Source organism: Protopterus annectens, chromosome 1.part2 (assembly GCF_019279795.1).
Source record: "Protopterus annectens isolate FY-2018-M chromosome 1.part2, PAN1.0, whole genome shotgun sequence".
NCBI classification, from domain to species: Eukaryota; Metazoa; Chordata; order Ceratodontiformes; family Protopteridae; genus Protopterus; species Protopterus annectens.
In genome coordinates this window covers 694190992-694207180 of record NC_056727.1, presented here as the reverse complement: position 1 = coordinate 694207180, position 16189 = coordinate 694190992, and the positions used below count along the sequence as shown (strand labels likewise).

The 16189-nt window shown below is 39.6% G+C and overlaps 1 protein-coding gene across 2 annotated transcripts in view; it reads right to left on the bottom strand.

Annotated features, from left to right (window-relative positions):
- The window catches only part of TTC27 (tetratricopeptide repeat domain 27), a 2723583-nt gene that overhangs the window by 2652326 nt on the left and 55068 nt on the right, over positions 1-16189 (bottom strand). For both annotated transcript variants that reach the window (XM_044058498.1, XM_044058490.1), the window contains one exon: positions 5207-5381. In XM_044058498.1, coding sequence (XP_043914433.1) covers positions 5207-5381 — 175 coding nt within the window. The remainder of the gene's footprint in view (positions 1-5206; positions 5382-16189) is intronic.

Below are 16189 nucleotides of genomic sequence, written 5' to 3'. Positions count from 1 at the left end.
CTGGTTTTCCCATAATATGCCATATGAAACTCTCATGCTTGGAGATGTCAGTATTGACTGGTCAAAACTAACAATGGACTCTCCACAAAACAGTATCAACTTACATAGATTCCACCAACTAACATTCCCCACCCACTTGCACAAAAGCTTTTCTTCCAATCTTATTATCGACTGGATCCTCACAAACTCCCCTAACCTATAGCACAACCCCTGTACCTTACCAGATAACTTAAGTGATCATCTTCCACCTCCATCCAAAGACACTCTACTCAAATACCCAAAACACATTCCTATAGAGACTGCCATAAACTCTCTAACTTTAATGCCAACGTATTTAACTCCATACTATCTGCATCAATTGGTCCTTCCTTTGCCAACTCCCTCTCAATGAAGCTGTGCTAAAATTTAACCACATTTTCCTAGATACTCTCAACTCCCTCGCCCCCTCCAGAAGAATTAGAATTAAAGCTAATTATGCCCCCTGGCTATCTAAGGAAACCCGATCTCTTATGCACAGAAGAGGATTACTGGCCTCAAACAAATGCCCTACACTGACCATCTCAAAAAAACCCAGCTTTACTCTGTAGCATATCGCCTACTCTGAGGTGATCTCTGCCTAACATATAAAGCTATGTCAAACCCACAGCTGTTAGACATGCTACACCTAATGAAATCCCAATCCCTCTGAGCTACATGCTCTAGGGACCTAAACCTTGTCACCACAATAAACAGGGCATGCTGGAGGGATATATTCCTGTCCCAGAAAGTTCCCATACTCTGGAACAGGCTACCCATCAATGTCAAGCAAAGTTCTTCATTAGCACTCTTCAAGAAAAATCTTGATGAGTGATTGGGAAATAGGAAATACACCCTGGGGATCACTTCTGTGTCTCTGCTCGACAGTGGCACAGGAAAATAACTTTCTTGGATGGCGTAAGCCAGGGACCTTGCTGGCTAGGCTTACGTAGGCCCTTAGGTAGGTACTAGGCTATCGGCCCATGAACCTATAAGAGATGGTGCTTGGAAAGCCTGGGCTAAAAACCAAAGCACCATCCCTTTCCAAAACTACAAAGAACTCAGGAACCTTGTCAAAAAACAAATCAACAATGATAAAAAAAATCCTACTACAACTATTCCCAATTAAACTGCAAATTCAATCTACGTAAATTCTGGACCACCCTTAGCAAAATTCTCCAGCTTGGTTGCCCTTCTACTCTCCTCTTTCCCAAACAACACTCCACTAGAAACGGCTACCATTGATACTGTCCAAAAACTTACACACTCTAAACACAACACAAAACACCCCTTCTACCCCTTCCAACCCACAACAAAAAATTTCATCTTTCAACCTGTTACTACTGCTTACGTCAAATCACTTCTGTTTAAGCTCAAACGCTGCTCTCCCTCCTCAGATAATCTCCCACCTATCTTCTTCAAACTAGCTGCTGAATCCATAGCCTTCCCTGTATCCCTGCTAATCAACAGATCAATTCAAAAAGCTACAGTCCCTGACATTTGGAAATCTTTCTTCACCATCACTCTGCATAAAGGGGGGAATTCTACTGACCCATCCAACTACAGACCCATAGCTATCCTATCCCCTCTCTCTAAAATACTTGAAAATGCATTCATACTCAGCTGCTAAACTTTCTACTTCAGGAAAACCTTCTCACACCCACTCAACATGGTTTTCTGCCTTACTACATCACAACTACCCCCCCTCTTATCATTTACTTATAAAGTAGCCGAAGCTAGAGATGACAACCAACTTGTATCCTGTCTTTTCCTCAAACTCTCCAAAGCCACTGACACAATCTGTCACCCTATTCTTGTATCTAAACTTGTTAACTTCAATCTCTCTTCTCCATCCTTTCACTGGTTCACTAGTTACCTCTCCAATAGGCAACAATCAGTCAGATGGCTCTCTTCCTGCTCCCCCTCCCTTCCTGTCACATCTGGTGTACCCCAAAGTTCCATCCTGGGTTTCCCTCCTGTTTAACATTTTCACAAATGATTTTTACACACCATGCAAACAATCCTCCCCAACACAATATGTCAATGAGTCCACTCTCTTCGCCATTTCCAACATCATCTCAGAACTCCATGCTCAGACCCAAGGCTCCTTTCCATCCATTAAAAAGTGGCTGTCTGATAAGCAAGTCATCTTAAATCCCCTCAAAAAACTTAACTCCTGCCTCTTCTCCCTTGTTCTCTCTCTCAACATAAATCCACTTTTGTCATCATATCCTCCAATAAGACCATTATACAATCTGAACCCCACACTAAGCTCCTAGGTACCATCATTGACAAACTCAAATTTAACTTACATATTTTGCAAACCAAAGAAAAAAAAAAAAAAACCCCCCACCAAAAATTAGGTTTGCTATACCGTAATAGAAAATTTCTTGGCTTGAATTCCCTCAACAACTCCTACTATCACAGTTAAAAATCACACACTCTGTATTATACAAACCATCTACCTGCCCAGCCCTCTTCTCCCTGGTATCCTCTTACACCCCTACTCATACTCTCCACACCTCCAGCCAGCAACTCCTGGATATTTACCAACGTATCAAAACGGTTGGTAAACTACTTTACAAATGCACTGTAGCCCAAGCTTGGAATAAACTTCCCGCACACATAATATCTATTCCTCACCCTAAACACTTCAAAAAGGAACTTAAACTTACTAAACACAAAGACTTGCCCCTGTCTGGCTCCTACCTAATCCACTACACTGCTACATGTTTTTCACTCCTACTACACAGACTTCCTACTGTTAACACCTCTTAATTTTTCTCCCTTTAACCTTAGTCCTACTCTAAGGATACACCCTTAGGCTTTACGTCTCCACCACATGTACATATGTACATATTGCTTGCTCATCTATAAATACCTCTCTTTTTCTGTGGACTCTTTTTCGCTCTCTTGGAAAATGCAATTACTGAACACATGTTTAATGTAAAAAAAATATATATATACGTTTCATCATGTGTACATACTATACTTTCTCTGTATTCTGGACTTGATGCTGATGTATTACAATTCTCTAAATTGGAGCTTGTAAATACTATACTTTCTCTGTGTTCTGGAGCTAATGTATTATAATTCTCTGTATTGGAGCTTGTAAGTTATGTACTGTAATTTATCTATATTGGAGCTTTTCACCTCAGGTCTCCACTGAAAATGGGCTTCTAGCCCAGTTGGACCACCCACAGTAAACAAATGTCAAATAAATAAATACATACATACATACATATCACTCCCACAAAAGAAGGAAAACAAATGCAGCTAACAGAGACAGGGTTAAGACGACATCTATTTTGCCAAGGAGAACAAAATCTATTCAATAACAGTAAACTAAGCAATATCAGGTCTTGGAACTTACTCAATCCCTACTGATTACTGATGTAACAAAAAGAAAAAAGAAAGCAAGGAATCAAGCTGCATACTTTTTTGAACAACATACATAAATAGTTGATAAAAATGGCAAGATCTGCCACCTGCATTCCTTCATGCCTCATAACTGCGTTGACTCCACTTTGTCATTTCATTTAAAATGAGCTGTGAATCTGATCAGACTAAATAGCATACACATTATTCTCCTCAAAGTGGCCCAAAGTATAAATTAAAGTCTGTAGTCTTCCCATAGTAGACTTAGCCAAGACTTGAGGAACCATGTGGTAATAAAAATACAAAGGAAAGTACAACATTATAACAGACCTGAGTAACACTTATTATTTCAAAAGTGTTATGCACTGTATGTAACTGCTAGTCGATTTGTACACTGCTTATTAACTAATGAAAAAAAAAAAAAAAACAATATACAGAGCATTCCATTTTTTTCTTTGTTAAATGAGATATAATACACTATATTTCAACTACACAGTGATACAAAAGAAAGACACAGTAGTCTTTGAAACTTGTGTTACTCCTTAGAAAGACATCAGACAAACGGTCTACTAAGTGTATCTCCAGAAATGTTAGGGTTACACAGTCCAAGTTTCAAGCAGCCATAAAGTGTTTTTCAACTAAAGAATTAGTTACACTGGCACCAAATTGTAAAGTGCAGAACAGTATTTTTGCTTCAATGGCAAACTTTGTAGCTACCGCTTTTGTTTCAAAAAAGTTTAAAAAAATACAGCTTTATTTAGGATTGTGCCTCTGAGCATAAAAAATAAACTTTAAACTCTGACTTCAACCTAAGGAAAATGGGAGATACATCCATAGGCTTTAATGGGTGCACCAGTGCGCGTACACAGAGACAAACCTATTTAAATTCTACAACTCTCATTATCCTTATGTTGGTGTCACTAAATTTATTTCTGACACTGTTTATAAAACGTTTACATTTTCATATTAAGAAAACAAGTCAAATAAATAAGGAATGAGAATCACATAAATGCATCACAGCACTTAACTCACTAAACACCATGATACACTTATGACTGAGAACAAAAAAACTAAGTCAGCACTTTACAGACACATTCATTTTAGTTCTAAACCAGCACTTTCGTGCACTTAACTTGAACAGCAGCATGGAAGTGCAATATTTGCTATACAAGAATTACTCAAATAACTAGTTCTTTTGGAAATAAATACTACTTGGCTTGAGTCATAGAACAGCTAGAATTTTGGCACTTTAATAAAATATTAAATAGATTAAAAGGTTCATATATATGTTATATAAGTATAATTCAGAAGCAAACGGACATTTATACTTTTATATGCGCAGACATACATATGTTCTTATTTTATACAAACATAACATTGAAGCACCACTCAGGGAAGCATTTTAGAAACCTGCACTAAATGTCTAACCAATCAATAATACAATCATACTGTAGCAGTTCCACAAAATAAAATATGTGAAGACTTGATAAAATGGCAAGACCTACATTCTTTCAGGATCATATATGTTAACTGGGATCTCTCCATTTTGTCATTTAATATAAAATGAATTTGATACAAATTTCATGAAATGACACAAATTTTCTCTCACACTGTCGCCCATCAGAAAATAAAGCTCTGAACAAGCTGGACATGATGAAAAGGTTTATAAAGAAACTGAGAAATGGCTAGGATAGCAAGGCTTTTTATTACATAAGTATGTATTTTTGTATGTATGTATGTATGTTTTGCTTGTTTTTATGAAAAGCTCCACAAAGGCTGACGGGTCAGTTAAGTATTAGCTTAACATGCTTACCTTTTGATTCTGTCATCCTCTGCACAGTGGTCTAGATAGGTCAAAATCTGCTTTTCCAGGTAAACATCAATTTGCTCTGCAGTCAGTGGTGTGACAAAGATATCCTGGACAGCCTGGCTTAATAAAATTGCCTTAAAATTCCCTTCAAATAACAGCTGCAGCAAGTCCTCATTATCTGTAATTACAATAAAAAATTATTACCAAAATAATAAAACAGAAATACCTTAACTACGTCATCAAAAAAGGAGTGCAATACTAGTCCATCCTGACATGATGTGACACAATTCAATTTAAGTACTACATGCTTCGAAATGGAATGAACATTCAACAAGTTACAATAGTGAACATTCATGAGTCATAAGCCTGTTACAACATTTTTATATTATGCACTATATAATAAAAATGATAAATAATATAACAAACTCAGTCTGTTCATCACTGCACATTCATTGTAAATACAGTACTTAATGGGAACCCCCTAGAAGATAACCCACTGTAGGAATGAAAGCACTCCAATAAGACTACAAAGTATACAGCATCTAATGCTGCCAAGAGATCAACAAGGACTAAAAACGAACAACAAGGTTAGTCTCTGGCAATTAGGTTATTAACTACTCTAATTAATTACAGTACTCTCAGTGCAGTGCCATTTGTTGGAAGTCAGATTGGGAAGGATAGTACAGTTGTGTAAGTAAACTTATCATAACAGTAGATGTTCAAATGACCACTGCTGCCTTATATGGGTACCTTTCATATGCCCAAACCATTACCAGCTCAAGCAGGAAATACAAATTAAAGTACTCATCCTGGTAACAAAAACATACAAAAGGATGGAAGGAGAGCATGGCTGTATTTACACAGCTGTACTACGTGCATTATTTAGTCACTGATGCAATTGCCTTAGCTATAGGACTACACTTCTTTAACTTATTCGGTCTGGAAGGATAAGGGTCCAGAAGCCTATGGCGAATGGCTCTAGCATAGCCTGCTCTAGAGATGGAAAAGGAATCTTTCTACTGCTTTGTAAACTTATGTAGAGGACCAAGTTACTGAATCTAGAACACTTCTTGAATCTATCCCTTTCCAAAAAGCCACAGATAAAGTCAACACCCTGGAAGAGTTTGCCTTAACCCTGCTTAGAATAGCCTTAATTGCCTTACTGTGGTGAATATTGGCTAACAATTGGCTACATTTCTGGTGTCATTCTAAGGGGATCCAGTATCTGTCTGCCTGGGATGACATGATTAACAGACCTCAATGTTTTGCCAGAGATGGCCTGCATCTGTCACCCCTTGGCTTCCGGATACTTGCCAAGGCTCTTACCACCCCTATAGTGTCTTTTTTAGGCGGTCCTCCAAAGACCAAATTACCGCCGTAACAGCTACAAACAAATGCAATCTAAGGGTCATGCTGCTCAATGCTAGAAGTCTAAATCTGAAAATCCACTCGCTCGAAGCACTCCTTAAAATGGAGAACATCAACATTTGTCCTGCAAGAGTGACCTGGTTCAAGGCAGCAGAAAGCACCCCTGCACTGCCAGGCTATAACTCATTCCACACCTTTCGGCCCCAGAACTTGGACCGAAGCTCCAAAGGTGGTGGTGTTTCCATATTCATAAAGGATGCGCACACCTCCAGACTGGTAGCCTAACATAACACATCAGAAATACTTCAGGTGCAGCTAACATTGGGTAAGACAGCGATTCAAGTTGTAGTCTGCTGTAGGTCCCCAACAATGTCCCAAGACTCACACTCCATGTTCCTAAGCACATTGGAGAATATTAGGGTCCAACCTAACACTCTCACACTGAGTGACTTCAACTACCCCTCCATTAACTGAGAAAACTTCTCATGTACCAATACACTTGCCCAACGTTTCTTGGAATTCATTAATTCAAATGCCCTGGACCAGCTCGTTCTTACTCCCACTAAAGGTAGCAACATCCTTGACCTGGTCATTACTAACATGGGCGACCGTTGCTCTACACCAATAGTTAACTCCTCCCTGGTTGGATCCGACCACAAACTAATCACCCTGGCAATCCACATCCCTCCCACCCCCCCCAACCCCCACAAAGGTAACCACCATGAAAAACTTCTCCAAAGCTAACTTTGGACTCCTAAAAACAGAGGTGGCTAACTTCATGGCACCCATGCAAATGGAGAATAGTTGTATGACCGCCGAATCATATACCAATGCACTGTACAAACACATGGATCTCACCATACCCAATAGAACCAAGATGCTCTACCCCAAAAAAAGGAAGCCAATCTGGTGGTCCCCTGCCATAAACAAACTCTACAACAGAAGGAGGAAACTGATGCGGAATAAGGTTAATTCCCAAGACTGGAAAAACTCCCTCATCAGCCTCAACAAAAAGTTGAGATCCTTCATCAAATCTTCTAAAGTTAGCTATGAAAACAGAATTGCAGAAGACAGTAAAGACAACCACAAGGCCTTCTACAGTTATATAAAGAATCTCCATGGCAATACCCAGATTTGCTCCGAGCTACTGCACAATAGCACCTCCTATACCGAGCCAACAGATATTGCCAATACACTGGCAGACAGATTCAGTGCCAACTTTACCCCCCCCCCAAAAGGACCAATCACAATACCAGTAGATTGCAAGGCACCCAGTATTACTGCTGCACAGGTTAAAACAGCACTGTCCAAGGCCAAGAATACAGCTTCCATGGGACCTGACAATACCCCTGGCTATGTTCTTCATGAACTACAGAGTGAACCGGCACCTCACCTGTGTGCCCTGTTCAATCACAGCCTCACCTCAAGCTTTGTCTCTACCGAATGATGCACTGCTACAGTCTTCCCTCTCCACAAAAAAGGTGCAACTACAGACCCTGGGAACTATCGCCCCATTAGCCTGACGAGTCTGATATACAAAGCTATGGAACGCATCGTCATGGACCCAATAAACAAGGATATAGGGAATCTCCAAACTCTGGATCCTACACAGTTTGGTTTTGTGAAGGGTAGATCATGCCTGCTCAACTTGGCTGACTTCTTTGAGTCAGTCACCAGAGCTGTGGATGAAGGCAAGGTGGTTCATACAGCCTACCTTGATCTGGCCAAGTCATTTGATACCATTCCCCATTCAGGAATCATAGAAAAACTCACTAAGCTAGGCATCAACCCCTATATCACTAGGTGGGTTGCAAACTGGCTCACAGATAGAACCCACAGTGTGAAAGTAGTGGACTCCAAGTCAGACTGCCGACCAGTCACGAGTGGAGTCCCATAGGGTTCGGTCCTGGGTCCTCTCCTGTTTGGTATCTACTCCTCTGAAGTCCAGGCCAACACAAAGGGTCTCTGGCTGACAAAGTTCGCAGACGATTGCAAGTTGGGAGCTATTATTAACTCCCCAAGTGATGTTGACATCCTACAAAAAGGCCTCACTGAGACCGACTGGTGTCAAAACCATGGCATTAAGCTCAATTCCAAAAAATGTGCCGTCATCCCCTTTGGGAAAAGCCCGGTTCCCATGAATTACCGCATCGATGGTAGTCCACTGAACACAGAAGGTGTTATAAGACATCTGGGAACACAGGTTGACAGCAGCCTCTCTTTTGACCACCACATTGCCACTGTGGTCAGAAAGTTCTTCTATGTAGCAAATCTCATTACTGAGGGTTTTGCATCCAGGAAGAAAGAGGTCATTGTCTCCCTCTACTCTTCCCTCATTAGGCCAATCGAGTACAATGCCCCATTTGACATGTACCTCACTAGACACCTGCAACAACTGGAGAGGCTGCAAAAGTACCTCACAAAGAGGATCATAGGCCTTAAACACTTGCCCTATATGGACAGACTGAAAAAAACTCCCAACTATTTTCGGTCTCTCATATCACCTACTTAGAGGTGATCTCTACTTGACATACAAAGCCATACCTGATCCAGCTCTGTTAAGAAATGCTACATCTAAAGAAATCCCAATCCCTCCGTACCACATGGTCCAGTGACCTCAGCCTCTTTACCACAATCAACAGAACATGCTGGAGGGACAGGTTCATAACCCAGAGACTGCCCTTACCATGGAACAGACTTCCCATACATGTCAAACAGAGCACCTTACTGGCCCTCTTCAAGAGAAACCTTGATGAGTGGATGGGAAATAGAAAATTCATCCCAGGGATCACTCCAGTGGCTCTACTTGACAGAGGCACTGGGAACTAAGGTCAGGTGGCATGATGTCAGGATAATCCTATGGGCTAGGTTTGTAAAGGCTCCAGGGCCATTAGCCTAGTATACACCTATGAATTTATGAATATAACAAATGATAACATGAGACAACTACCTGGAAACAATCTGCTTTGACATGGGTTGTCCTTTGTTCTTAACTTCATAATAAATGAATAAGTGATCAGAGTTACTGAATGTTTTAATTTCGTCAAAAAAATTGAGGTGTCTATGGACATCCAGAGAACAGAGAAAGAACAGAGAATCATTTTCCTGTCATCTCTAAGTTCTGGAATGAAGAGAGAGAGAGTTGGATAGCTTGGCTCAAAGTAATCCAAGATATTACTTTAGGCTTAAAAGAAGGATTATTTCTTAAGGAAAACCCTGGAAAATGAGCTGGAGTTTGCAACACAGATACTCTTCTTACAAAGAAAGCAATCAAAACTGCTTCCCATGTTAAGAACCTCAAATTAGCCCAATGAGACCGCTCAAAGGGAGCAAAAGTTAATTTTTCCAAAGCAAAGTTGAGGTCCCAAGGAGGAGACAACTGTATTCTAGGAGACCTGTTATGTAGCACTCTTTTAAAAGCATTTTAACATGGGGATACATTGAAAGGGGAGGATCCATGGAAAGACATGCAAAAATGGCTGACAAGTGTACCTTTACAGAGGACTAAAGGGCCAGAAGATAATAAATCACAAAAATACTGTAGAACCAGAAAAATACTAGCCTTAAAAACAGTCCTGATTCTTGTCTTGGCACCAACTAGAAAATTATTTTCATTTGCTAATTATATATGATTACCTAATAACAGATTTATTTGCCACCTTCCTGACACTGAAAAATGCCCTGCAACAATAAGTTAGTCAATTTAAATAAGGAAAATGTGGATACCTTGCAGTCTGCAATATGTTCCTTTCTTTTTGAAGCCGATTGCCATTGCTTTTAAAAAGTCTGCTTGCCATCAGCTTGCAATGTCTGCTTATTAACATGGTGCACAGATAGATATAAAACCTTTAACAAATTTGGAGAAGAAAGGCTGTAAAACCCTGTGAAACTCCGTAAATCAGCTTCCTTCTCTCATCACACTTTTTTCAGGACTTCACACTAGATGGTCCAAACACAACCTCTCAAACAAAGGATTTAAAATTTCAGCTTTATCATCATCAGGAAGGCATTTTGTATGCAGCCAAGTAAACTCTCTCATATAAGTTCCAGTAACTGCATCTCTAGAAGCAGCATCAACTGAATCATATGCATGCTTCAAGGCATGTTTAACCACTTGAGAGACAAAACATTAAGAGAACAAAGATTATAGTTTCTCTTCCTTCTTCTGTGGAAAACATATGTTCCTCATGTCGCTCTCATGTGCATTAAGACGACGTTGAGTCTTGGGTGTTCATTTAAGTAGTTTATTGTATACAAATACATCAGGATGGATGGCAAGAACACTGAACTTAAACTGACAGACTACATGCTTGCATGCCCTCACTTTGACTGCTCACTCAAAAACAGCACTGTTGCTTGCACGTGCTCAGTACTTACATGCATGTGTTGACTCACTGGAAAGCTTCTTAAAGGTATATCACAAACACTGATCTACATCCCCCCTCTTTACTGAGCTGTCTCTCATAAACAATAGCATTTCGATAGGCATGCAGTTATAAAAGACACGAATAGAGAAAAACAGTCATGTCCAGGTTGCCATGTATCTGGAAATAGGTTTCTAGATGTGACCTGATCTCATGATATAATAGTTAGGACTGGGGTTAGCAACAGGTACAGTCACTAGGGAATGTTCTGCTTGAGGAGTTTCAGGGATTTTCTCAGGAACAGGTATTGCTGACAGAATGTTCTCTGGAACAGGAACATTGGACAAGTGACTCTGAGAACTACAGTCTTTTTCACAGGCAAGATGCTGTAACACTGGTTCGGACACTGGTAACAAATGCTTCAAATTTAATCTGAATTCCACTCTTTGTGATTCCACAATGTACAATCTCAGCTCTTGACACAAACTATTCAAAAATCCAATACGATCAAAACTTTTGACATCTGCATCCTCACTATCTCCCTTTTTTGTAAAGAAAGGAGCGGTTTGCTAGTTTCATCATAGTAAGATATCTGGACAAACACTTCAACAGTTGGGCTTTTACTGCTTCGTTGTTCTTGGCACACGGAATCAATAAATTACTGCTGATAGGTAATGTAGTTCTGGTTTGTCCCGACATAAGTCTCTGGGCAGGTGAACCAAGACAATTATCACGAGGAATGTTTCTGAGATTTAACAAGTTTAGGAAAAATATAGGCATTGTCATGTCTAGATTTCTCTAACAGCTGTTTTGCACTTTGAACTGCAAGTTCAGCCAAGCCGTTTGACTGAGGGTATTCAGCTTTCTGTTGATGCAGCTTTGTATTATTACATACTGAACAAGATGAAAATAATATCTCTTGACATAGAAGGGCAAAATACTAGACCTCTCTCCCTTCTTTTGGTAGAATCAGTTCCTGCGTGGTCACAATGCAAAATCTTAATATACTCTTGTTGCAAGGACTTTGGAACAATCACTTTAGGACCTTTCATGAGGATACCATTGTCTGACAAAAATTCATCTCTGTATAGAAAATACTGCTGCAGTTCTCCTGGTAAACAAGACTGCTTGGAAGGCCATCCTCGACTGATAAAGTCGTTGAGCTTCTGGAGAATTGGATCTGAAGCTATGTGAGTTCTGAGCTTATCAAGACATGTGGAAGAAAAATTTTCATTCGCATGACCTCAAAATCAAGTTGCTCATTGTTATGCTGTTCTGTGTTTTTTCTGGGCAACCTGGATAAGGTATCAGCAAGATAAAACAGTTTGCCTTTTGTGTAAACAAGATTGAGCATCTTATGTTGCAGGCTGGCTGGAGCTGTATGCATAGGCTCTCTCAAAATAGTAACTAAAGGTTGGTGGTCAGTTTCGATCTGGATAGGTCGACCATAAATACAATCATGGAACTTCAAATACACAAACACAATTGCCAAAAGCTTTCTCTCAATCTGGGCATATTGTATCTTGGTCTGGTAAGAGTTCTCGATGCACAGGCTACAGGTCTACCCTCTTGGAGAATGACTGTACCTAGACCAAACTTAGAAGCATCACAGGAAAGAGTAACTGGTTTGTGAACATCATAGCAGCTGAGAGTTGGTGGGTTAGCAATTGTCTGCTTCAGTGCATCAAATACATTTTGTTGCTGTTCTGACCATAACCAAATTACATCTCATGTCAGCTCCACTAAGAGAGCTGAAAGTTGACTCAAATCGGGAATGAACTTGCCTAGATAGCTGACCATGCCAAGAAAACGTTGTGGGGCTTGGACATTGTCTGGAACTGGCATCTCTAGAATTGCTGTTTGCTTGGAAGATCTGGTTGTAAGCCTGAACTGGTAAACAAGTAACCAACATAAGTAACTTCTCATAGCCTGAATTTGCACTTCTGAGGATTCAGCTTAGGATTCACTTCACGTGCTCTTTCCACAACTTTCTTGAGGTTTCTGTCATGTTCACCTTCACTATTACCTCCTACTAGAATATCATCTACTATAATTGCACATGGACAGCCAGAAAAAATTTGCTCCATCGCACGCTGAAAGACTTCACTGGCAGAATTTATTCCAAATGGCATTCTCAGAAATCTGTATCTTCCAAATGGTGTACCAAATGTGGTTAACAATGAAGATTTTCGGTCAAGCAAAATTTGCCAAAATTAACTCTTTGCATCTAAGATAGGAAATACAGTGGCATCTGGCATGAGGGCAGCAATCTCTTCAAATGTGTGCATTGGATAATGAGGCCTTTTTAATGCTTTCTTCAAATCTCTTGGATCAATACATATTCTGATATCATCTGAGCTTTTCTTATATACTACCATGGAGGATACCCATTCAGTAGGTTCTTCTATGGGACAAATTACTCCTAGCTGCACCATTCTGTCTAGCTCAGCTTTGACTCTACTCTGCAGAGCTACTGGAACTTTCCATGTTGGCTTGTTAACTGGGTTGACCTCTGGGTCTAACTTCACAGAATACAAAACAAGTAGTTTGCCTACTTTTGTCTGCAAAATTATCAGCATACTCAGAAAAAAATAGTTTGAGTGAAATTTAAGCTGTTGTCATTCAGGCTTACATGGTGAACCTCTTTATTAAGTGAAAGCAGTCCTATTTTCAAACTGTCTTTAAGGCCTAATAATGACTGCACGAGTCTCTTGACTATGAAAAATTGCAAGTCATAGCTGTTCCCAGCAGGGTAACAGGAAAGCACTACTGAGCCTTTGGTTTGAATCTCTTCACCACCATAAGCAACAAGCTTTGCACACTTTGACAAATCAAGATGTCCTGCAGCTTTTACTCTAGCAAATGTTTCTACTGACATAACAATGCACTTAGATTCAGTATCTAATTTGAGCTCTGTGGGACTCCCATTAATCCAAACAGTACAAAAGATGTCATTCTTTACCCACAAATCTACTGCACTGACTGTTTCACCAACCACAGACACCATCAACATAAAAAGTAGGATTGCACACTTCTAATTCATCAACTTGCTTCTTGGAGTGCCCTCTTAATGAAAGTATGTGCCTTATTTGATTTACAATATCTTTTGAAATAATTCTACTTATTGCAAAAATTACACTGATGACCAAAAGCTAAGCATTTTTCTCTTTTGGGCTTGTAATTTCCACCACAGTTATGACAGTTGGCAATAAAATTTGGCACTGCAGCTAACTTCATTAGTTTATAGTCGGTATTAGATGTGGAGGTAACCATGAACACTTTTGATTTTGCTGACTCACCCTTATGCTTCACTGAGCATGTCCACTTCATACAGCATGCTCTAGAATTTGCTGGAAAGACTCAGGGTTTCCCCAGGGACTATTACAAGACCTGCAGAAGCTGCCATGTGCCTGGGCCAGTTTCTATTAACCACATGCTGCATACTATCAACATGAGCTTTGTCATTGTGCTTTCCACTGCTATTCTCATTTGTAAGCATACTTGTGTGCCTTTCTGTAAGCTCGTATATCTGACAAATCTCAATGGCCTTATTCAAAGATAAATCACTATCTCAAAGCAAATTCTTTCTCACTGCATCACCTTTACTACTACACACAAGCCTGTCTTATCAATTCATCTCTCAATTCACCAAATCTGCACGTTTTATTCTCATTTCTCAAGTTAGTTATATATGCTGTAAAAGTTTCACAAGGCTTTTGAGCCCTTATGTAAAATAAGTGCCTTTCCATTGTAATATTCATTTGGGGGTTACACATTTCTCTAAATTTATGTTTTAGGCACTATGGGTCTTCCCTTGTTTCAGCCAGTACCACTATATGATGGTCTTCCCCCTCCCCCGCAAACACAGCAGGTGCATACACAAATGAATGCTCTCTTTCAATGGCCTCTGAACAGCTAAATTAAGCAGAATGAATGCTATTGTATGCGAGTCTGTCAGAAAAAGACACCTGTATGAAAATATCATATTCCTGCTCAAACACTCTCCAATTTTCTGCAATATTGTTAGCAAACACAAGCAGTGCATGTCTACGAAAACATCTGCCATGCCCACAGATTATAGTAAAACAAAATGCAAAATGGCCCTTGTAATTATGTACGAAGGTTCAGATTAAATCACAAATGGAAGGCCCAAAGAAACAAACTGCTGCAGATAAAATCCTGAAGAACTTTAGTCTAGAAACTTTTTGAAATAAAAACTTGTTTAAAACTATGAGAGATAAGAGCTTTCGTTCACAAAAATACATGAACCTCATCAGATAAACATCGCTGCAAGTACACACACAGTTTGTAGCTTGTGTGTTCAATCACATGCCTGACAAGCCCCAGGGAAATGAAACCATCTTAAAAGGAGCCACCACAAAGAAATTCACAGTGTGTAGCACTAAGTCAATTCAACTGACAAAATTTGCAAACAAGAAAAATTATATATATATATATATATATATATATATATATATATATACACACACACACACACACACACACACACACACACACACACACACACACACACACACACACACACACACACACACAAGTAGTACAAAATGCATTCCCTATAAAATCAGAAAAATTAAGACAAAAGTATGTAAACCCTGTACTTAGGGCTTATCTGTCCAGTGCTTTTAACTTAAGCAAACATGCTACTGAAACATGTGCATTGAGTCCAAGCCAATTATTGGCATTTTAAACGCAGCTGTCAATCATGTTTTTCCAGTAATAAGGCCTATGGACTTTCATTATTGTTAAAAGGCATTTGTTCCAAAATTTGAATGTGTGGTGTGGGTAACATTTTGTGTGTTTGTACAGGGTGTTGGTCTCTTTCTCTCATTCTGATTTCATATAAATGTTCATATATTCTGTCCCTCAGTCTCCTCTCTGCTTTTTCTATGTAAAAACAGGAGCAGAAAATACACACTGCACAATATATACCACCTTTGTTGCACAACAATTGAATCAGTTTCTTATAGCGACCACCTGGTTGTTCAAAGTAATTTCATGGCACACCAGAATAATGGGGCAGTAGGGGGGCAACAACCACACTTTTTCATCCCCATAAATTCAGAATTTTGCAAATGTTGGTGTTTGGACAAACTGTGTTCTAATACTGTTTTCAAATTCCTGCCCCATTTGAATACTACTCATGGATCTGGCCCCACATAATCACAAATGGCATTCTCTTGTAGGAGAAGACACCAATTCTTTTCCAGAACTGATTTTACAGAGACCCCTT